At 43.6% G+C, this 24,168-nt stretch overlaps 1 protein-coding gene across 2 annotated transcripts in view; it reads left to right on the top strand.

Annotated features, from left to right (window-relative positions):
- The first annotated feature begins 15,679 nt into the window (after window positions 1-15,679).
- The window catches only part of GOLIM4 (golgi integral membrane protein 4), a 34,054-nt gene continuing 25,565 nt past the window's right edge, over window positions 15,680-24,168 (top strand). For both annotated transcript variants that reach the window (XM_005513259.3, XM_005513258.3), the window contains exon 1: window positions 15,680-16,404. In XM_005513259.3, coding sequence (XP_005513316.2) covers window positions 16,218-16,404 — 187 coding nt within the window. In that variant the 5' untranslated portion in view covers window positions 15,680-16,217. The remainder of the gene's footprint in view (window positions 16,405-24,168) is intronic.

The raw sequence follows: 24,168 nt of genomic DNA, 5'->3' as shown, positions 1-24,168 counted from the left end.
ATGAATAAAAACAATGTAAAAATGAGCACTGGAACCACACCTGAGCAGTTTTATGACCCACCGACCCATCATAACAGCACACATACCTATAGAAGTCAGGACTGGGCTGTGCTAATTGGGATCCAGAACATCTCAGTGTTTTACCACCAGGCTCTACTTGTAAGAAATATTTCTGTCACTATATATTCTCATTTCAAGGTGTTAAAATTGGCTAACAAATATACTGCTCCTTTTTAATGTATAACGTGACCATATTTTAGTCGGCGTTTCTTGTCTCATTAAAAAGCAAACCAATTTATCGTCGGCACAAAATAGTTGGTGCAGTGGATTTGCATAGAGAGGCTTCCATATCACTGCCACATCTTGAAACATGAAGTCATAGAAAACCCCAAAAGAGGATTATGTTCTCACTTCAAAGGAGTTATTATTCAGCATCTGAGAGGTTACTAAGAACCCCAGAAGGATTTGTTGGACTTGTTTCTGCAAATACCGCCACAAATATACTTGAGTCACCTACTTCAGTGGTGCTTGTTGTCATGAAAAGATGAAGTTACAGGTCACACACCCCTCAGTCCAAATGGAGATTCCAAAAATGGTTGGATAAGCTTATTGTTGATGATTATGCATCAGGAACATATGATGTGGCATAACACAGGTGGTTCCTGTCCAGAAGGCTGCTGCATTCGAGAAGAAAAAAACAACATAGAAAATAAGACACATCAGGGAACTTGGAGTAAGGATTCTTTTAGTATGTTTTCCTCCTTTTAAAAAGCTTCCTAATGAGCTGTGTATCATCAATTAGCCTGTTTGCCTCTTCTTTTTGTCTCCTCCATCATCCTCTTCTTTTCAGTTGTATCACCATTATTGGCCTTCACTGTATGGGCTCTAGTGATGGAGATATAGTCATTAAATGCTCTTTACTGTACATGTATAGGGTCCAAAATGAAGCGTTCATACCATGTATTTTGTAATCCCTTTTCCAAATTTGGTTCAGGAACAAGGTTCTGATCTCAGGGGTCAATATGGCCTCAAAGTAAAGGCTGCATACACTTCAAGGCAGAAGGCATTTGTAAGATATCTGGCAGAGACCAGTATAAAAGTACATCAAAAAAACATTTTTTCCAGACTCAATCTCTAGGTGCAAAGGGGAAGAACTTAAATTGGCAGAAGCACATTTCTAATCGGTTGTTTCAGTAAAAGCAGCTCATTATTTGAAGTGAGAAACTCTCCCCCAGCCTACAAAACCTGGAGATTTACCATACGATCCCCATCTGGCTTGGGATGACATCAAGACTTTTCAAGGTGGCATCCAAAGCAGCCGATTGGTTTGGATATTAACATGGTGTGCAGAAGCCGGGCTTGAATTCTTCTTTTCCCTGATGCAAAGAGGACTGAAACCTCCATCTGCCATCTCTCAGGTAAGTTTGATCTGTGCGCTGCCTTGCTGAGGACTCTGACAAGGCTTATCCCTCCATCTCAGAAACAGAGCTTTGACAAATAGCGTGTTCTTTTTTTCACATAGGAGATCTTTATGTTAAAAGCAACCCAGATAACAAACGCTTGACCATTTGTGATTGAGGACAGAGGCTCATTTACTTCACTGTTTTTAAAGGCAGGATCCCAGTCAATGTTTCTTGTAGTCAAGGAGAATTCGAGTTCAGAGGAATTTAAATTGTGTCCCAACAAAGCTCTATGGCACAGAAACAGGATAGAAAGCTTGGATGCGTGTTCTGGATCTGGTTTATAAACAGAGGGCTTGGGGCCTACGCAGTACTAAGATGATTTCCAGTGATTTCAAGACCTGCGGCCAGATCTCTTGGGCAAAGTTTCCTATTATATCGGACTGCTATACATGTGCTTAATTGCACAATTTCCTTTGTAAGTGAAAAAAACCCCAGCTATTATCATTAGCCTGCGGCTTTGCAGTCTGGTATAACACCTGGGCAAGTGCCAACCAATTGGAACACACACAGTTTTTTACATGTTTGCATAAAGAAGTTGTGACTAGTGGTAACAGCTTTGGCACCTTGAATAGTGTTTATCACTGCCAGAAGAATTCCTGTGCTAACTAGAAATATTGGACATACGCCACTCACAGGTTTATCATCAGAGGATACTCTACATATGCCTTTTAGAAAGCAAACAATATCTACGTGCTTATTTCTTTATTGCTTCTCATTTAACTGAGTTCCATTTCTCTAATGTCTTCCATTTTCCCCATATGCTGAGCCAGAATCACCAACCTTTGAGCTGCCTGCCCCAAGGAAGAATTTTACCTGGCTGTTTTAATCAATGACTGAGAGAAGGAGGGTCCTGGCACTTCGGGAAAAAGGATGTTAGGGTTATGGTTGCTGCAATGGAAGAGACAAAGTCCTTTGACCCTGTGGCAGCAGAAGGAGAAGTACCTCTAGAACAGTGAGAACTTAATAGATAGAGCAGAGTGAGAAAACATGTAATAGCGACAAGAGTAACTTGTCTGTTAGAAACAGGAAATGTTCAGGTTAGCTTTTGAAGCCATTTCTGGGTTTTCTCTGAGGATCTGAACTGAGAACCCAGAGACAGAATCATAGAATCATTTTGGTGGGAAGAGACCCTAAGGATCATTGTGTACAACCATAACCTCACTCTAGCACTAAACCATGTCCCTAAGAATCTCATCCAAATGCCATTTAAACCCCTCCAGGGATGGTGACTCCACCACTGCCCTGGGCAGCCTGTTCCAATGCCCGACAACCCTTTCTGGGAAGAATTTTTCCATAATATCCAATCTAAACCTCCTCTGGTGGAACTTGAGCCCATTTCCTCTTGCCCTATCACTTGTTCCTCAGGAGAAGAGACCAACCCCCTCCATGCTCCAACCTCCTTTCAGGCAGTTGCAGACAGCGATAAGGTCTCTCCTCAGCTCCTGTTCTCCAGGTTGAACAGCTCTAGTTCCCTCAATCACTCTCCATCACACTTGTGCTCCAGATCCTCATCAGCTTTGTCACCTCCTCTGCACTTTCTCCAGTACCTCAATGTCCTTCTTATGATGAGGGGCCCAAAACTGAACACAGGATTCAAGGTAGGGCCTCCGCAGTGCTGAGTACAGTGTCTTGTACCCCATCCATCGTGACAGTGTCTGTGTGCCCAGTTATGCTTTGATCCTTCAACAGCACCCAGCATAACAACTTGGTGGAAGCTGTAACTTCATACACACAGGTCACCCCTAGCACCCCACTGTCCCACAAAGTTTACAGGCCAATGTTCACCAAGCAGGAATGTTGTGGGAGCACTTGGTGGCCTGAGAAGGCAGTTGTTATAATATGCCAAATATAAAGCTTAAACCAAATCCTGCTCTTCTGGAGCAACTGTATTCCCCAAAAGCAACATCCTGGAGTGTCATCCAGCCTCTGTGAAACTTGACGTTTTCAGAACAAATGAGATAACGTGATATATTTGCCAGGGTTTTGAAGTGAGCCCTAAAAAGTTCACTGCTAGTAGCATAAAGCTGGTTAAAGTCAGGGTTTTAGATGTTCCCTTCAAATAAGGAGAGGAACCTGGCTTGAAGCAAAATATCCTAGATACCATGATTCGCACTCAAAAAATGGATATTTATTTTCCATTTTTAAAAATTCACTTTGTTTCAGACCAAGCCATGTGCCTTTGATATTTATAGAGAAATACTGGCATATTTGAACATAAGTGATGTGTCCAAAGAGGATGGGTAATCCTGGCTGATCCTGAGGCTCCGTGTCCTCAGAAAATCACATAAAACCTGCTTCTGGAACTAGTTTCAAAATTCACACTGAAGCAGACAAACAGAGCCCTAAGAGACAGTGTACACTGACCTCAGGGAAAAAACATTCAGAAATTTCAGTAAGTCCACTTTGAAACCTAATACGTCTTCAAATACCATTACAATAAACACAGTAAAAGTTAGTTTTTTAGGATTAATAAATCAAAGTTGGGTATGCAGCTCACAATGTGATCTAGTCTACGGTTTCTATAATCTATTAAGCAAACTCCATTTATATGCCCCAAAAACAGAAACAACCCTTTTTCCTCCAAATACCCTGCAAAAGTGAAAAAGTGAGAGTGTGACTTCAAAAGCCCTTCAACACTGTAACAGTAGATCAAGTGTATTTTAATTAGAAAAAGATTCAGACTGCAGATTACAGGCCTGGCTCTGGACCTAAACTGCTCCAACATGCAGTCTGGCTGTCAGATTTCAGCCAGGGCCTCTTACTTTTATTGTGGAAATAGAGATGAAAAAATTCTCCGCTGTAACATTGGTATGAGTCCAATTTGACAATAAAATTACTAGAGTTTCTTGGGATTTACTCAAACAGGAAGTTTTATCACTGCATATCGGCATTAGTCATGCATTAGGTTATAAGTCAAGTCAAAACAAAGTAATCACATATTAAATTGTGAAGTCAAAAGAAAGCAAAAGTGAAATCTTGAGTATACTGATGTTGACGTTAATAGAACCAGTATGTCACCCAGAAAACCATCCATAGGAATTCAAATCGTTGTTTTATATAAAAAATACACATTACATAGTTCTTGTCTGAGAAGTGAACACCTTAAGTAAATATATTTGTATCCTCTGTTTGGTTAGGCATTTCATTTTCAATCAACCATTCTTAAAGGTAGATCAGAAATTATTTTACCTAAACGTAACCTTCAGATCTGGACATTTCTGTAGAAAAACATCAGCGTCCTAGCAGCATGTTTATTGTACATATACTATAAGAACTCAAAAGCCGTGTTGCTTCATTGCAGCAGCCTTTACAGATGAAACAAGTTGATTTTAAGCAACCTGAAGTTTACCTGAGTCACTGTAGAAAGCTCACCATAATAAAAGATTATGCTACCAAAATGTGGCAAATACACTCTCCTTATTGCTGGTGTTTGCTAAAATATCCAATAATGTATTTTGATTTCCAATTGTTTTGATTTTACCCCTCCGAATAACACAGCCCTGCTCCAGATGTACTTTAATCTTCCTTACTGCTTCTGCCAAATTTCTGTTTTCTGTTTGCCTTTTTGCTTAGTGCTCTCATCACGAGCAATGTGTCTGTGTCACTTCCTCCCTATACGTTCAAAGTTTTCTTGAATCATGCAATATGCAAGAAGAAAAGCCAAAAGGAGAATGCAAGTTTTTTTTAATGAGTGCTATTTTTAAATACAGGAACTTCTGTGGGGCTGTTGGAAAGGGAGATTCCTTTTGAGGAGTAGGTAATAAACAACAACGTGCTAGAAATAACCTGCATGTACAACTAGTCCTACAAAACCTCCTGTCCCAGCCTTCTAGCAGGTCAGCATAGGTCAGACTCAGAAAAGCACAAAACTCCCAGAGATAAACAACAGAGAATCAGGTTGACAAGTGCACCTGATTCTGTGGGGATTTGGGATCCTCACTGAAATGTGTGGACTGTCACAAACAATCTGGGACACCGGGTTGCTGGGACCTCTTCTTTCTCTTGGTCCCTTCCTGAATTATCAGCCTGAATCATGGTAAATACAACTTGGATTCCTACAGGTGCCAGGTGAACTGCCGCATGAATCAAAACCTCCTCTTTTCAGACCAAGGGGGGTGAGGAGGAAGGGAAAGTCTCTTTGAGCCTGGACACGAGAGGCAAAGGAGCCCAGGGCAGCACAGAGAGGGGAGCTCAGTCCACTCCTGTTTGTTCTTCCCACGACCATGTGAACTGCCACCCTTTTTTTAACCCATGGGGCACCTTCTTGAGGGACCAGCAGTTCCTCAGGCTGCTGATGACAAGGTCATCTTATGTTTAAAATAGAATGAGTGGAAAATAGCAAGAGTATGTTCACAGGATAACAGGATGTTCTACTAGGAAGCAGCAAGAGGAATCTAGGTAAGACAAACACTGTGTTTGGGTTTCTGCCAGGATATAAATGCATTTTTGTAGCATTAAATGGTGCCAGGGCACCGGGCAGCGTGCTGGGGTGTGATGATGACTGTACTCCAGCAATGTGATTCCACTTCAGAGTGTGTAATCAGGAGTAAAACCACTGATGCTGCTTAATACCCTAATCCTGCTCACATTCCTGGTTTACTACCAGTTTTCTGTTACTTTTGCCTATGAAAATCAATGGTAGCTCTTCCTGTGCTTCCATCCTTTATAAAGTATTTTTCCATGTTATTAGATGCTAGTTGGTACCACATTCCAGCCTTGCCCTCATGGCTCGCTCTCCCCTGCCCAGCCAAGAATTTGCATGAAACCTTCAGGAATGTAATATTTGACATTGCTGCCCTCTGATAAGTCTTTGTGAATCACTGAATGCATCGCAGGGCTTTACAGAGAACAGCACACAAACACAACGCCCTGGCCTGACTACAGCTTCATTTCCTAAGGAAACTAAATACAATTAAAAAAATAAATCAAACTAACAAAGTCATGCACTCTTAGAGAATGTTCATCACTGTGGCCAGAACACAAGAATGTCTGATAACACTGATGAGTAGATTTTACTCGCAAAGCTCACTATTTATTATACAATATTCCATACAAAGGCTCTTCATCGCAGCCAGAGTGCTTCTTTATTCACACTGCAAATGTGCTGTGGAAATGCTTGTAAAACTTTATGAGCTCCATTGCCTCCAAGCACTTACAATTCAGGTATGATTAATAACTCACGCGTGTGCACACCGTCTCGTGTCTCTGCCTCACCTTTCAGGGCAACACTCCAGTTAGATCATGTCACATCACAGGCAAAGATTCCCCTGTGCCCACCCAGCATGTTGTCAGGGGCTTCTTGCCTGCTAACTCAAAAAGACACGAGTCCCCTTGTAATGGAGTGGTGTCAGAGATGTAATTAACTTTACTTCTTTCACCCCAGCCGTTGCCTTCACCTCACACACTCCCTGCCTTGCTGATTGATGCTGCCGAGCACCCACACCCTCATCAACAATTACTTTATTTCACAGCCCGACCTGGGTGGGATTTTTTTAGGGTGAAAAGCAGCAGCCTGGTTCTATCCCCTCTTCTGGAGAGCTCCCGCTAGATGGCACCGACTCTCTGAGATTCTTCTCTCCACCCTGCATATCAATCTCGCTTCCCTCCAGCTCTTCTCTCCATTTTTGCAGCATTTCCAAACACTGAGCTCATCGGTATTAATAACCGCAAAAACAAACAGCTCCTGAGATCTTTTTTTCCTGTCCTTACAGTGCCGCACAGATCCAAGCCAAAAGACAAGCTCTGCTTTTTCACAGACAAAAATACAAATTTCCAATATTATTTCTACAGCTAGTTCTAGAGGTTTATTGGTATAACCATTAATTACTTCTTTCAGGACCTTCTTTATATAACAAGTCCTTAGAGGTTCACAGTATCACAGTATGTTTGGGATTGGAAGGTTCTTTGTCATCCTCACTCACATGTGCATAATAAACCCGAACTCTGCAAGAAGACCCGTCAGCCCAGACAGACTGACAAGCTGGACAAACAGGGAAAGCTGTGAGGAAAACTGTTGTGGGAAATGAGGAAAACTGAGAGCTGTGAGACAACATTTATCTTCTGGTAAACAGGAGGAGGGAAAGAGAGTCCTGCAAAAAGACTTTTGAAGGGAATTCAAACAGAAACTGAATCAGGCAAAATGTGGCTCAATGAGGTTTTGGTAGCAAACAAAACAACGATAATTATCTCAACAGAAAGCAAGCAAGAGTAATTCCTCACCAACAGGACTGAAGTCATTTTGTGTATCTCAGACATCGAATATTCACAGTGCACAAAGATGAAGAATTAAGAACACAGTGAAGAGCTGTACTCACATCAGTGACATGGAGAAAAGGTTTGCAAACCTGGGGACCGGGACCATCACATCTGTCAAGGTGTCCAGTTGTGTGTGTTGAGACACCTGAACACCAGGACCATGTCAACCCTACAGCAGCTCACGTGGTAAAGGAGAATTTCACTCATATTCTTCAAGGCCTTTGGTAAGACACATACAGCAAACACTAAGCAAAGCAACAACAACCAACACAATGAAGTCTTAAGATTAGGGGGAAAAATATATGGAGAAATTGCAGAATTTTCTGAAACAAGACAAATTGACAGGGTTTCAACTTACATTAAGGACTTATTTCTTTAGCAAGAGCTCAGCGAGTTCCTAGATGACCTTTCACAAACCAAGGCCTAGACAATGGAAACAAATATGTATGTATTTAGGTGCTACCACTCCTACCATGTTCAACCGTGATACTTGAAACACAAATTGTTACAAATATTTTAGAAGAAGACCTTAAGATTTTTCTGACAGGTCTTTCTTAGACCTAGCTATTTTCTGCACTCCTCTAAACCCTTATATGTTCCTAAATAACTCTGTAAAATTCCTTTGCACTAGAACTAGTTTTGTTTTGTAATGTAAGAGTAAAGCACTTCCAAGACTAACAATTACAGCAGATAGTCATGCTTGGTGAGAGAAGCCTGTGCACATTTTCCTGGTGTATAAGAGCAGCACAAAAGCCAGGAGTAAATAAATAAAATTAAAATAAAACTACAATGTACTGATAACCCTGTAACTGACTAGAAAAGCAGTTCCTGAGTCTGGCAGGCCATGATAATATCACTAATGGAGATGGAAGCCCCATGAAGACAAAAATTATTGTGACTACGGCTGTTAAAGTCCTGACTTCATTTTAATCTTATCTAAAAGTTCTTTATCCGCATTTCTTCAGGTTTTATACATAAATTCCTGAGTTCTTATTTTCCTGTCTCAAATTAACTCTACAAACTAAACAGTTCTTTCCAAACTCTGCTTAAAAGCCTCCATTTCAGATCCTTAAAGAAAATCATAACGACATCAGATACAAACATCAATGAAATTTGCATGACTTCATCAGTCACTACGTTGCCTTACAGAGCAATGATAATGGAAACTAATATGAAGATGTTTTTTTTCTTTCCTGTTAGGCCAGACAGTTTCACAGCTGCTGGATATCAGACCCAGGCTTTTATTCAGGTGCTGAAAAACCAAAATAGACAAGACTGGAAAAATCAGGGGATGGAACAACTCAAAATTCACTGACCTATTTACTCCTCCATCTGCCATGGCCTCCAGTCTGGCCAGCCCAATGGGAAATGCACCAGGAAAATGTAATCACTGGGGATTATTCTACATATCAGAAAAAAAAAACAACGTCTGTAGTCGGCATTCCCAAGTTCAACATTTTCCTCTAACCCATAAACCATGGAATGCAACTGCTATCTTCTGAAACAGCAAACTGGGGAAGCACAGCCCCAGCTCTTTTATGTAAGTTGCTCATATACAAACCACATCCACCTGCGTGGGGCTGAACGAGCCTTATTGTTGTTTGCATTTCACTTTGTGGTTCTGATTGATCTGCAGGATAAACAAATCACACTGAACCAAAATACAAACCTGCTGTTAGGTAAACGCCTAAAGGGTCCAATATCCCTCCCCTTAATCGTGAGAGTATTCAAATTATCATTAGCACTCAAATACTATTATTTTTCTTTATCTGTAAATTGCCAGCCCTCAGGAGCACAGGGGTTTCCAATTGCAAGTTGCTTATAAGTTGGATCATCTGACCATTGCTCAAAGTCAATTCATGACTTAACATGGTATTTAAGTAGTTTAGGATCCTAGTATTTGTTTTAAGCAGCTACAGCAGCTCATGTGGTGAAAGAGAATTTCACTCATATTCTTCAAGGCCTTTGAGCTACTGGTAAGACACATACAGTAAACACTAAGCAAAACAACAACAAACAACACAATGAAGTCTTATGCTTAGGGGAAAAAAATATACAGAGAAATTGCAGAATTTTCTAAAACATGACAAATTGATAGGGCTTTTATGATCAGTTTTTATGGTAGCTGCCATGTTAAGAACAATGAAGCATGTAACAGTATGAGGGTTTTTTTCTGGGGGTTGCAACAAAAGGCTGATCAAATTCCTATGTTCCTTAGAAGCTCTTCTGCCTCAATAGGCAACTAATGGCTGTAACACGGGATGCGCTGGGTGCTGCCCCTTGGAGTAAAAACAGACTAAGTAAAACAGGGCAAGTCCAAGTGCATCCCAGACGGTAGATCTGGTAGATCTGTGGCACACATTGCTCCATTGCCCCCGACTCCTATTAAAACAACTGCACATTTTAATGTGTTTACTGACCTGCATTAATTGTTTACAAAGGATAATGTTTTAGAACCAGTAAAATGGCAAGACTGTTTAAGTCCGGAAGCACCAGGAACAGGATATTCAAAGTCTGAGTGTAGACTTCTCACCCATCTCCACTACTAACCACATTTTCTCACCCCTGTTTGCTGTTTGAATTATCCCATGTACCCACCCAGAATTTTCTGCCCAGTGTTTTATGTCCATTCCTACCACGAATCCTGCACGATTTAGAAAAATGTGTCTTTATATGCATCCATGAGGTAGAAGTCAGTCATCATCCACTGTTCCACAGCCAGAACTGAGGCACCAGAAAACAAATGTCAAAGCTGCGTTAACTATGAGTTTGGGATACCTTATGTTTGATTTTATTCCTTTTTTTTTCTGAATATTAAGTAGTATAGCACTTTTTATACTAAAACACAGACTCCCTTGTCCCCTCCTCAAATTAGCAGAGTTCAACTGATTCCTTAAGCGAGACACTCAGACTTCCCCTGATTTCACAAACTGTGACCTCAGGCAATGATAAATTCAGTTTTCCCAGGAGCATTCACCTCTTCAAGTCCAGCCTTTTCATTCCTTCAGTTCTTGACCACTAATAAATGACAGTGAGTGTTAAAACAATCTGTGTACGCATTACTAAGCTTCAGTCATTGGACAAAAAGGTCATTCGTGTCTAAACATCTGCAGCTGAAATGTACTTTGTAGCTGGAGAGGTAATAACATGTGCCTTGCCAGTACATTCCTGAGCTTCTGGCAACCAAAGGAATGGGCTGTGACTTGTATGGGACAACCTTTACTGTACATTTCCATCACTTTGGATCCCCAATCTGTTGGTTGGTAGGATTTAACAAAAAATAATAGAAGACCTGCTGCTTGATCTATTTAACTGCTGTGTTCATTGGATCATTCTGGAAAAACTTGAAGCTTCTCAATGATCATGTCACTCCAGTCTTCAAAAAGGGCAAGAAGGAGGACCCGGGTAATTATAGACTGGTCAGCCTTACCTCTGTCCCTGGGAAAGTAATGGAACAGCTTATCCTTGGTGCCATCTCAAGGCATATCAAGGATAAGAGGGTTATTAGGGACAGTCAGCATGGCTTTACCAAGGGTAAGTCATGCTTGACCAACCTCATAGTCTTTTATGAGAATGTAACAAGGTGGATGGATGATGGCAGAGCGGTGGATGTGGTCTACCTTGACTTCAGTAAAGCCTTTGACACAGTTTCCCACAGCATCCTTACAGCTAAGTTGAGGAGGTGTGGTCTAGGCAATAGAGTAGTGAGGTGGGTTGCAAACTGGCTTAAGGAGAGAAGCCAGAGAGTGGTAGTCAATGGTGCGGAGTCTAGTTGGAGGCCAGTATCTAGTGGAGTGCCTCAGGGGTCAGTACTGGGGCCAATATTATTCAATATATTCATTAACAATTTAGACGAGGGAATAGAGTGTACTGTCAGCAAGTTTGCTGATGACACTAAGCTGGGAGGAGTGGCTGACACGCCAGAAGGCTGTGATGCCATCCAGAGAACTGGACAGGCTGGAGAGTTGGGCGTGGAATAACCTAATGAAATTTAACAAGGGAAAGTGTAGAGTCCTGCATCTGGGCAGGAACAACCCCAGGTTCCAGTATAGGTTGGGAAATTACATATTAGAGAGCAGTGTAGGGGAAAGGGACCTGGGGGTCCTGGTGGACAACAGGATGACCGTGAGCCAGCACTGTGCCCTTGTGGCCAGGAAGGCCAATGGCATCCTGGGGTGTATTAGAAGGGGGGTGGCTAGTAGATCGAGAGAGGTCCTCCTTCCCCTCTACTCCGCCCTGGTGAGACCACATCTGGAATATTGTGTCCAGTTCTGGGCCCCTCAGTTCCAGAAGGACAGGGAACTGCTGGAGAGGGTCCAGTGTAGGGCAACGAAGATGATTAAGGGAGTGGAGCACCTCCCTTATGAAGAAAGGCTGAGGGAGCTGGGTCTCTTTAGCTTGGAGAAGAGGAGACTAAGGGGTGACCTCATTAATGTTTATAAATATATAAAGGGTGAGTGCCATGAGGATGGAGCCAGGCTCTTCTCGGTGGCAAACAATGATAGGACAAGGGGTAATGGGATCAAACTGGAACACAAGAGGTTCCGCTTAAATTTGAGAAAAAACTTCTTCTCAGTAAGGGTGACAGAGCACTGGAACAGGCTGCCCAGGGAGGTTGTGGAGTCTCCTTCTCTGGAGACATTCAAAACCCGCCTGGACATGTTCCTGTGCGACCTCACCTAGGCGTTGCTGCTCCAGCAGGGGGATTGGACTAGATGATCTTTTGAGGTCCCTTCCAATCCCAAACATACTGTGATACTGTGTTACTGTGATCATTTTTATTAGAAGCTGGTATCTCTAGCTACAAAGTAATAATGGAATCAAATTTAGTAAAAGTGGCAGTGAAAAAATGGAAGAAGATATGAAAGAAATACATTAAGAGGAAAACAAACAAACGTAAAAAATGTGTAATTCTGCGATGTCTGAGTGGTGGTGAGAACACACGTACCAAAGAAATGGGATATTTAATCTCTCTCTGAACAGGTTCTCTTTTATCCAACTCTGAGCACGTGTAGCCTTTCCTTCTGCTGAGGAACTTATAGGGTTATGCTTTATATACTGCTTCTCTCATTTCTCAGAGTCTACAGGAACTTCATTTAGCTCAACATCTCTATAATACAACCCAGTTAAATTTGCCTGAAATTGGCCAACGAGCTGCCCAACTGCTTGTCCTTACAAGGCACAAACTGATGGCAGTTTGATTGCACAAGCCTCATTTGCTTAGGAAATTAAGCTAAAGATGATAAATAGGTGTGTATAAGTGCCCGCTCACGAATTCCTTGTTGCAATCTCCGAGCAAACTTCCCATGGTAAAACATGGCTCAGAAAGCACTTATCCCATCTCGCCTGATTATATCAGTAACGTATTCAGTGATTAGTCAAAGTAACATTCATCTCCTAGCAACTAATTTAATGCTTTTTAATATATTACAGTCTCTTTTAGGTTCAAACCTTTCTATTTTGGGTCTTCCGATTCAAATCCGCCTAATAGCTTCACATAATAGTCTCTTGCTGCCAATAAATTCCTCATTTTAACTCTAATTGGTTTGCTCATGAAGAATCACAATCTACATGAGCTGAAGAGAAGATGTATCAGTACCTATTACTGAATATAAGTAATATTTGATTAAGCAAAACAAGATACTGATTTCCTTTTTTCTCAGCATTTTTAAATGATATTGCCAATTTCTGCAAGCAGGTAAAGTGTATTTACAACATAATCAATTAAATGTATTTGGAACAGTTATTAGATAACTAGAACAATTTGGTGTCCTGTTAAATTTATTATGTCTATTCATCATAATGATAAGCCCAAGCAACTTCTACATTCAGCTGAAGTTGCTGTTTAGCCAGTTGTTCTCCAGCGAAAAGTCATCAAAGCTAAAGGCGTAACTGGTTTTATGAAAGGTAAGCAACAAGTGGAAACACAAGAAATTAAATCATTTGTATAGCTGCAATGCTGCAGCACAAATCATCTCCAGTGATTTCCTAGTCTCAGTCTAGAAATAAAGAATTCTTATTCTGTTTAACTGAGCTCAGCCTAAGGAGCCCGGCAACGCGAGAACACACAGGACGTATCCGGTTGAGTCTGGGAGAGAAATGGAAGCTGGAATTTGGGTGATATTAAGGAACCTACTGGGACTACTTTGTGAAAGCAATGGATACTGTAAACCCGCATGAAAATAAGTCAATTTGAAACACTGATGGTTTTGAACGAAAGTGTTTAAATGTAACTTCAAGAACTTGAGGAAGCTTCTTAAAGGCAAGAGAAATTATATATTTTTAAAGCAGCACTGCTTCAAAGCAGTTACAATTTCTTCCTGGGCGTCTAACTCATCATTTTGAACACCTCGGTCCTCAAACAGAAAGCAAGGAATTCCATCAAATTAAAAGACAGCAAATACACATTTGAAATACACTTAAACAGAAGTCATACCAGCTTGTGGTACTGACTGCTATTAATTACTGGTATATGTAGACTATTTGAATAACAAAGTTTTAAGCCTCTTTGATGTAGTTCTCCTTTTAAGGCCAGAATAATGACTGTGAAAAGCACAGATCAACAAGGTAGATATATTTAGAAGAAATAACTTTGGAGTATGACTTTGATTTTTTTTTTTATTATTATTACTATTATTACTTCCAATTTAGGTTGAGCCTTGGTGGTTGTTGTTGTTTTTTTTTTTTTTGGTTTTGTTTTGTGTGTGTGTTATTTTGTTTTTGTTTTTCCTGTAATAAACTAGTGGAGAGAACTCTAGTGATGCTAATTCTGAAATCACGTTGGTTGAGGATAAACGCTGCAAGGACCATCTCACCTATTTAACTGCCATTTGGGAGCCCTGCGTTAGCACATACTCTGAATTAAGATTCACCAGCGGCCTGAGCTCGACTCTAGCAGAGGAAAAAGGCAAAGAGCAGCGAGGGCCATGACACGCAGCACCCCTGGGGTGCAATCAGCACCCCGAAACAGCATCCTGGCTTGTACCAGGAATAGTGTAGCCAGCAGGGCTAGAGAAGTGATTGTGCCACTGTACTCGACGCTGGTGAAGCCCCACCTTGAATCTTGGGTTCAGTTTTGGGCACCTCATCATAAGGAAGACATTGAGGTGCTGGCGAGAGTGCAGAGGAAGGAATGGAGCTGGTGAGGGGCTGGAGCACAAGTGTGATGGGGAGAAAAGGAGAATGAGGGGAGACCTCATCGCTGTCTGCAACTGCCTGAAAGGAGGTTGGAGCATGGAGGGGGTTGGTTTCTTCTCCCAAGGGGCAAGTGGTAGGACAAGAGGAAATGGCCTCAAGTTGTGCCAGGGGAGGTTTAGATCGAATATTAGGAAAAATTTCTTAATGGAAAGGGTTGTCAGGCATTGGAACAGGCTGCCCAGGGCAGTGGTGGAGTCACCATTCCTGGAGGGGTATAAAAGGCGTTTAGACGTGGTTCTTAGGGACATGGTTTAGTGCTAGAGTGAGGTTATGGTTGGACTCAATGATCCTGAGGGTCTCTTCCGACTGAAACGATTCTATGAAAAAAAGTATGGTCAATGACCTGTGAAAAAAATGAAATAATCTGATGAAAAGTGTAAGTAGATCAGGCGCTCAGTCATAAAACAGGCTCTGCGGGACCTTGCCCCTCATCTCGGGGGCTGCCATCCCTCCGGCCCCCGGGCCCCCCAACCGCCCAGCGGCGGAGCCACTCGGTGCCGCAGACTCGAACCACACGGTGTCAACCCCGCTCCAACTCCGCTGCCCTCACCCGGGGGCCGGGCGGGCACAGCGGCCCCGGGACGCCCCCCGCACAGGCCGGGCTGCTCGGCGCCGGGCGGGCAGAGCGGGGCGGGCGGCGGGAAGCGGAGCCCCCGGCGGGCCGGACGGACGCGGCGGGCACCCAATGCGCTCCGGCGCCACCGCCCCGAAGGGAGGGGAGAGCCCCGCGGTTGGGCCCAATGAGGCCGCGCCCCGGAGCGGGACTTCCTTCGGGGATCCCGCGGCGGGGGAGCCGCGGCGGAGCGGGGCTGACACGTAACTGCGGGGCCGGGGGAAGTTCCCTTTGTTCATTTCGGGTGGCGGCGGAGCCACCGGCCGGGCGGGTCCCCGCGGCGGGGCCGGGCGGAAGGAGAGCAGGGAGCCGCCGCAGCCCCGCTCCCGCAGGCCGCGGGAGCCAGCGCCGCCGCGGGGACCGGGACACCAGCCGGGGGCCGCCGCCGGAGCCCGGGCAGCCCCGGGGCCGCAGCATGCGGCTGGGCCGCCGCACGGCTGGTCCCGCCGGCCCCGCTCCGGCCCGCACGCACGGAGAAGCCGCCTGGAGCGTCGCGGCCGCGGCGGTGCCCAGGGGCTGAGGCGCTGGCCGGCCCCTCCTCCCCTCCCTCCGGCCCTCCCTCCTCATCCTCCTCCTCCTCCTCCTCCACCCGGCGCGGGCCCGGGGCCTCCGATGTCGCCGCCTCATCGTCCGCCGCCTCCCGCTGCTGAGCCGTGAGGGGCGGCGGCCCTGGGGACCCCACCGGGGACATGGGCAACGGGATGTGCTCCCGAAAGCAGAAGCGGATTTTCCAGACCCTCCTGCTCTTGACCGTGGTGTTCGGGTTCCTGTACGGGGCGATGCTCTACTACGAGCTGCAGGGCCAGCTCAGGAAGGCTGAGGCCACGGCGCTCAAGTACCAGCAGCATCAAGAGTCCCTCTCGGCTCAGTTACAAGGTACTTACCTCGGCAGGAGCCTCTGCCGCCCTTTGCTAAGGCTTGCAGGGTAAATACTCTCCTCCTCTTCCTCCTCTGGGGAAGCCTGGGCTCCAGCTGTCTCACAAAGTTTTGCTCTTTATGTGCTTCCTCCCCTTCTCTCCCTGCAGCCTGTGGGGTTTGGGATCTGACCATGGGTCGCATCCTCACCCCACAGAAGTCTGACATGGACTCCTAGAGAGCTCCAGTTCCCCCTCGTTCCCACATATTTTATAGAGCGACTCTTATTCCAGAGGGACTGCACATCACTTTGCAATCACTGATATAGATGGAGAAGGCAGGTGTGCTGCCTGCCACTCATCTGACAGCACGGACCGCATCCAGTTCTGGGACTTTTGTGTGCTTCTGTGTTGTCTTAGCAGTATTAATTTTATGTTGCTGAGAGAACATTCAGCTGCAAAAATGCAAGGCTGCAGTTCCTGGGCAGCATAAACCTTAAATAACTCAAGGAGGGAAGAGAGTATTCTAATAAATATTCTTTTTTTAAAGGGTAATTTGAAGGTAAAGTTCAAAGAAGTTATTTGGATACAGCTGTTCTATTACTTTTGTAATAGCAGGTAGATCCCTGAAGCATCGGTGCTCTAGGAAGCGCAAGACTGCAGCGCCTCGCTAATTGTCGAGTGCCAGATTATCAGGCTGGCATATTCAAAGTTGAGAGCCAACTTTTAAAACTCTAAATATAGAATTTTGTTTCTCCAAACTCTATAAAACCAGAATGAGAGTGGTCGGGTCTAGCACCTCTAACAGTTCTTAACTTCAGGGTGCTTTTCACTGTGGAAACGTACAGAAAAGCCCGCCTAGAAGCATGGATTTTATGTAGAGAGTACAGAATTTGGCTTATGCTGCTAGATTCTTTTAGTGATTTGTTACTTAAATATATTCAACTCTGATCTGAGACCATCATTACTTAGTATTTCAATTTCAGGCCGTTTCCAGGTAATGCCGTGGAAAAAAATTGACATAAACTTTTATTTCAGTAAAGAGAAAGCTCTAAAGGTTTGGCTGGGAGATGGGTATGTGGCAGATGGCTGAAGGGCTACTTTTGCTAGTCTGTGTGTTTGCCAACAGTATTGGAAGAGGACACAGAAACATCTTGTTCTTCAGCTAAAATTCAACAAGTTGGCTTTTTCTGTTGCTCTGGCTATACCAAAGAGGAGCATGCAACAAACTTTATCCTAGCACAGAGGAGAGATTCTCTTGATCGGATATATTAAGTCTGGACCGTTAGCTTAAAGTTTCCGTGTCTGAAACATTGTTTTTGAGTAGCCACCATCTATCCAAGCAAGTTCATGGAAGCAGCAAGCAACTAGTAGTTGATAAATTCAGTGACAATGCTGCATTTTATACAAGTAATTTCTTTCTTGTTTCAGCGTATCAACGAGAAATGTAAAATAATGGACCAGAATGTAAAAGCATGAATACATTCGATTATCGGTGCAATAAATCCACATGGTTCTGTGATGTATGGCAATGTATCAAGCCTATTAAGCAGATCTTATCTATGTCTAGTATGGCAGCAGTAAACCTTGTTCAAAAAGAAAATTATGAGCAATTAAGTAACAGAATACAAGGAAAATCACAATGTAACAATAAAGTTGGTTCTTTGCAGTTTTCCTGTGTTAGAGCAACAGCTGACATACCTAAAAGAGGGTGAGGCGGAGAGCCCAGAGACGCGCTAAACACAGCAGCAAGTGTTAGTTAGGTGCCTGATCTCCCACGAAGTAAGCACGAGTTATGTGCCTGAGGACTTGGGCCTAGTGAGCTAGAAATAAACTTTCCTTCCCTGTCTTTCCCTGTCTGCTTAATGACTCTTTCTGGGATGGCCTGCCCTGTATGACCACTTGGAATTTTGCAGTAGCAGCTTATTAATGAGGAGACTAAGTTGAGCTAAGTTGAGGAGGTGTGGTCTAGGCAATAGAGTAGTGAGGTGGGTTGCAAACTGGCTTAAGGAGAGAAGCCAGAGAGTGGTAGTCAATGGTGCAGAGTCCAGTTGGAGGCCAGTATCTAGTGGAGTGCCTCAGGGGTCAGTGCTGGGGCCAATATTATTCAATATATTCATTAACGATTTAGACGAGGGAATAGAGTGTACTATCAGCAAGTTTGCAGATGACACTAAGCTGGGAGGAGTGGCTGACACGCCAGAAGGCTGTGCTGCCATCCAGCGGGACCTGGACAGGCTGGAGAGTTGGGCGGGGAATAACCTAATGAAATTTAACAAGGGCAAGTGTAGAGTCCTGCATCTGGGCAGGAACAACCCCAGGTTCCAGTATAGGTTGGGGAATTACATATTAGAGAGCAGTGTAGGGGAAAGGGACCTGGGGGTCCTGGTGGACAACAGGATGACCATGAGCCAGCACTGTGCCCTTGTGGCCAGGAAGGCCAATGGCATCCTGGGGTGTATTAGAAGGGGGGTGGCTAGTAGATCGAGAGAGGTTCTCCTTCCCCTCTACTCCGCCCTGGTGAGACCACATCTGGAATATTGTGTCCAGTTCTGGACCCCTCAGTTCCAGAAGGACAGGGAACTGCTGGAGAGGGTCCAGTGTAGGGCAACAAAGATGATTAAGGGAGTGGAGCACCTCCCTTATGAAGAAAGGCTGAGGGAGCTGGGGCTCTTTAGTTTGGAGAAGAGGAGGCTGAGGGGTGACCTTACTAAAGTTTATAAATATATAAAGGGTGAGTGCCATGAGGATGGAGCCAGGCTCTTCTTGGTGACAACCAATGATAGGACAAGGGGTAATGGGATCAAGCTGGAACACAAGAGGCTCCACTTAAATTTGAGAAAAAACTTCTTCTCAGTGAGGGTGACAGACACTGGAACAGGCTGCCCAGGGGGGTTGTGGAGTCTCCTTCTCTGCAGACATTCAAAACCCACCTGGACATGTTCCTGTGCGACCTCACTTAGGTGTTCCTGCTCCAGCAGGGGGATTGGACTAGATGATCTTTTGAGGTCCCTTCCAATCCCAAACATACCGTGATACTGTGAGACGGTAGGGAATTCAGAACCTGGGACTATGCTCAGCTCACCCAGAGATACACAAGCATCCCACTAACCGGTGACATCAAAACCATTTCTGAACCTTTCCTCTTTAAGTTTTTGTTCTGTAAGCAAAGACTTTGAAACAACATGAAGTGCTGTCAGTAAGTCCTGTGTTTGCAGGTGTGGTATTTGACTGCACTTTGAACTTGTGATTTTTAAATGGCCTGCATTTTAAATCAACAATGTTTGTGTTGCCAAACAAAAAGCCCTCTAAGAACACCTAGGTTACATCTCTTTGCTGTCCTATACAACACCAGAGATGATTCTTTAATGAAAACAACAAAAAATGTCACTGTTAGAGCAGCGCAATGTATGTTTTCCATGCAGCATTATCAGTTTCTCTGTAGATACTGGTCTAGAGACAACTTTGGGGCCTGAAGTGTGATGGGAGCACTTTGAAATCCTTTAATCAGGAATCAGTTAAAGGGCGAGATCACTGATATAGCATTGCAGGGAGGAAAAGAGGGTGCTGTATCAAAAAGGATTGATTTCTTAGTGTTTACAGCTCTCTGCTGGGTTATTAAATAAGACTGTAAAGCTCATTACAACATGAGGAGGGAACCGAATCTTGGATTTCCACTTTCTGAAGAAACATTTTATCGGCAGGCTTTTATTGTTTTAAATTACAAAAGAAAAAAAAAAAGGCAACTTCTTAAAGTTGTCCTTTTGAGGATGCTGAGGCTGTGTTGTGCTGGGCTGGCCAACTGGATTGAAATGCTTGGATGACAATGAAATATCACCTGTTTACTGAATTTTGATTGTGCTTTATTGTGACTACTGATGCCTATAAAGTCAGTTGCTTTCCTGGTTGTACACAGAGAAACATCGTTACAGCTTCTGTGTGAAACTTGAGTCTGTTTGTGAAATGCTTAAGGATTGTAGGCAAGTCCTGAATTAATGTATAAGGTCAAGGTTTTGGACCTGAATGCCTTTGGTCAGCCCAAGATATGAAGAGGGATCCTCAGATGTAGCTCGAGGTGTAGCCTCCATCGGCTTCCTGCTCTCCCCTCTGCTGTTTTTCTCTCTCTGCACAGTTCTTTAGGTTTTTAATCTACACAGGTAATAAGAACCTTTTTGGTACTTGCCAGTTCTTCATGCTTGAATGAGCAGTGCTTTCTGTTTTTTGCTTGAAAAGCCGGTTGTCTTAGATTTTTATCTTTTTCATTGCCTTGTTTAGCTCAGACACAGCAGGTGGAGCAGGCTAAATCTGTACACGTGGGAAAATAGCACTCTCGTCTACCAAGGCAGAATGTACAGATCACTGAAAAATGGTGCAGGAAGAGGTCTTGAAAGTGTTTAGCCCATGCACCTGATCCAAGAGGTATTTGTGCCTCTTGAAATAAGACCAGGGTGCAACTGGAAGGATGGCAAACTTGGGGAACATGCTAATAACTGCTTTGGAGAGGCTGGGACCTTAATGTCACCCCCTTTAGACAGCTCAAGTTGTAGAAGATTTTGTATTGGAAAGCTAAACTTCTCACCAAAAAAGATGTCAAACTTGGGCATGTTTGTCTCTTTAACCAACTTCTGATGGGTGTGGAGAAAGTCAGGATGCTTTTGTAACCCACAAAGGGAACACCAGAGGGAAAAATTGGAGATGACACAAAATTTCTTGGGTGCTAAAAAACCTGGAGTCATTGTTACCTATAAGGTCGTTCATAGAGAACCTGATCTTCCCAGTAAGATGATTATTTTTAAATCTCATTCTCTGAGTGATGTATATTTGAAACATGAAGATAATCTTATTTAGTATTTCTTCAAATGATAAAAACAAAACATCACACTCTTTGCGTCCTAGAAAGATGTTCCAAGCCAAGTCTTCAGGTATTGGCCATATAGGAACGGACTTCGGTTGCTAGAACAGAAGCGCGTTGACAGCTGTAGATGAACCTGATCGTATCTTTGTCTGCTTTAAGATTTAATGTATCTACAAGTGGGTTTTTAGCCCTTACAGCTTCTGTCTTCTCATCCTCTGGGTATTAAGTGTAACCCCTTGTGTACTGTTTTAATCTGTTTAATCTGTTTTAATCTCTAATCCTAATAACAGCCTACATCTAGTGCCTTTTACTACTTTAATTTTCCTGCTCCTTCTCTTGGAGTCTTAACATATCTGATGGCCTCAGGCAGCCCCTGTGCAGGCTGTGATCTTAGGAGCCAACCCAACAGTGATTCTGAACTTTGGAGTTTGGAGGTTGCCTGACCATGGACAAGGTGTGGATGTCCTCAGAGCTCTCTGATCCAGCACTAGAAAGCACCAGCTGAAAAGCAAATGTAGAATCCCTCTGTGCCTGTTGTGCCATTTGTCCTAAACCAAGGCCCCTCCTTGGAGGTGACCTGCTAGAAGCTGATCAGATCTACAGCAGCTCAATGTATAGAGACTTGCATGATGCTTCCCAGTGCTAGAGCATCATTTTGTGTAACTTTAGTGGCTAATATTTATTATACTTGCCCGCATGCTGATTATGTAGATGCCAAAGCTGTTCTTAGTGAAGTCCATACCCGGAGGTACTTCACTATCTCACCCCTCTTTTATTGTGCTCTATTTAAACTTGTCCCTTAAGCTGTCAGAGTTGGGAAGAACTAAGAGATTTTTCAGTGGTTTATTTTTCATATGCATCACACAAGTAGAGCTACATCTACACTGCTCCTCTATGGTTTGGTTGTTCTCCTTGATAACAGCAGCCTGAATTCCTGTCAGTCCTATTAGTTTCAGATTGCACGTGACACCGGGGTGCTTATTTTGCTCGTGTTTTGGTGCTATGTGAGATCCGAAAGGCCTGTGGTAGCACTGTAATGTAGCAGTTCATTCTCCGTGTGCTGTTGATACATGGGTGTCCTTCAACACCACGTACAGCACGGTGTGAAATGGCAAATATAGCATCCCTGACCTCTGAAAGTGGGATGTTTGGGTTTGTAACCGCATCTGAGAATCTGCCTTTCGTACTTCTATTCGCATTTTCTAAATACTTAAAACACATTAAACGCTTGAAATCATTTGTGCAAAATTTTAGTATGGGAGATCCATATACTGTAAATGTGTATTCATCTATGCATTTGTATGTACATATATGTATAAAATGTATATTTAGATAGTGCAGCTCAATCTGAAGACTTCAGGTTATCTGGAATTAAGACTTCTTCATAATCCAGGTACAGCCGGGGTGCTGGATCTTTGTTCGGTTCAATTGACTCAGGGAGCTGCTTTGTTGCTCCACAGTGAGCAAGAGTCCAGGCAACTGACTTCTATGACTAGAAAGATAAATTGAGCAAATGCCCATATTCATATTTTATTTCCATTCCTGTAATCCATTCCCTTAAATCACTTGTGTACAAAAATACTTCCAGGATAAATTTCTACCAGTGCTGCAATGTCACATCTTCTCCCAGGTTGGGATCTGGGCTGAGGATCACAGAGCACGTGGTCTGAAGGAGCATTAAGCAGCATGAGGTAATAGGGAGGTTTTGTTCCCTGGGCTGTGTTCTGTGTTGTTCCCCCTCCCTGGTTTAATATTGGGCCTGGTAGATAACAGGTTGATAAGAGATAGAACCAGCGTCCTGAAGCTATTTGTTACTGATGATGATTTAAGCTTTTTAAAGCCTGTGAGTGATTGATCACTCTGGGTTTATGAACACTTCAGAGCTGAGGGAGGTGAGATGGGTGCGTGCTTTGGTGAGTTTGCATTCTGCTTTCTTCAACAATCATCTTCTGCCACGTATTTCCTACCAGGAAAAGGTTTGACAGAAGCTTCTGCATCACCTAAAACATCACTGGAGAGACCAGTAGAGAAGCAGAGGATGAAACAGCCATGGTCACAATCTGACAGTTGTAGCTGCAAACCGAGCCAGAAATCCTGTGGCCAACAGCGTAGTTTAAGCGATACCAGGCTGTGCAAAGCCCATGGTGTCGGAAGAGTTTTAGGGTGGTTGAGACTTTGCAACTGTACTGACAAAATGTAGAAGTTAATGTCCGAGAGTCAGGCACTTGGAGCGGTTCAGTTAAGATAATTGCTTTACTGTTAACACCAAAGCCTAAACAATGGACTGGAATGACCTCCTACGTGAGCAAAACTGATTGAATTCTTAAATATGACATTCCAAACACATTGTCTCATCGGGCCAGTCATTTTGCTGGGCAGGATCCAGACTTGTCAGCCTGGGTGGGACAACCTTGTGAGTCAGGTTTCCACCCACACTCTGAGACTGGACTGTGCATTATAGCAACTCTTCTATAGCAAGGAGGATATTGCCAGCAATTTGTGGCTAATGTAGTTCACTTTGCTCTGTTTGGAACAGGATCCTTGCAGACAAACAGTAATTAAATCCATCCTGCTGAAAGTCAGGTGCTGTTTTGAGGTTTAAGGGTAATGAAAGCTAAATAATTCAGCTTACTGGAAATAACCGAACTATACACAACAACTAATGAAGGGAAACTCTTTTGTTGGGTGATTTTGCTTGGGATTTTTAGCATTCAGGGGCATGAATTTCTGGTCATGTTGGAGCCTGAGGTAAGCACCTAAGGAAGTCAGCCTGGATGCTGTTCCTTGTTTCAAGAAGGGGCTTCTGAGCTGGATGCAATTCTGATCTTTTTCTGGTGATCTGGCATAAACCAAAATGCCCAAGATTTTCTACTATGTATCAGTGGTTGGATTCGCTGATCCTGAGCGTCTCTTCCAACCGAAACGATTCTA

Source organism: Columba livia, chromosome 9 (assembly GCF_036013475.1).
Source record: "Columba livia isolate bColLiv1 breed racing homer chromosome 9, bColLiv1.pat.W.v2, whole genome shotgun sequence".
Lineage (NCBI taxonomy): Eukaryota > Metazoa > Chordata > Aves > Columbiformes > Columbidae > Columba > Columba livia.
This window is presented reverse-complemented; position numbering and strand designations above follow the sequence as displayed.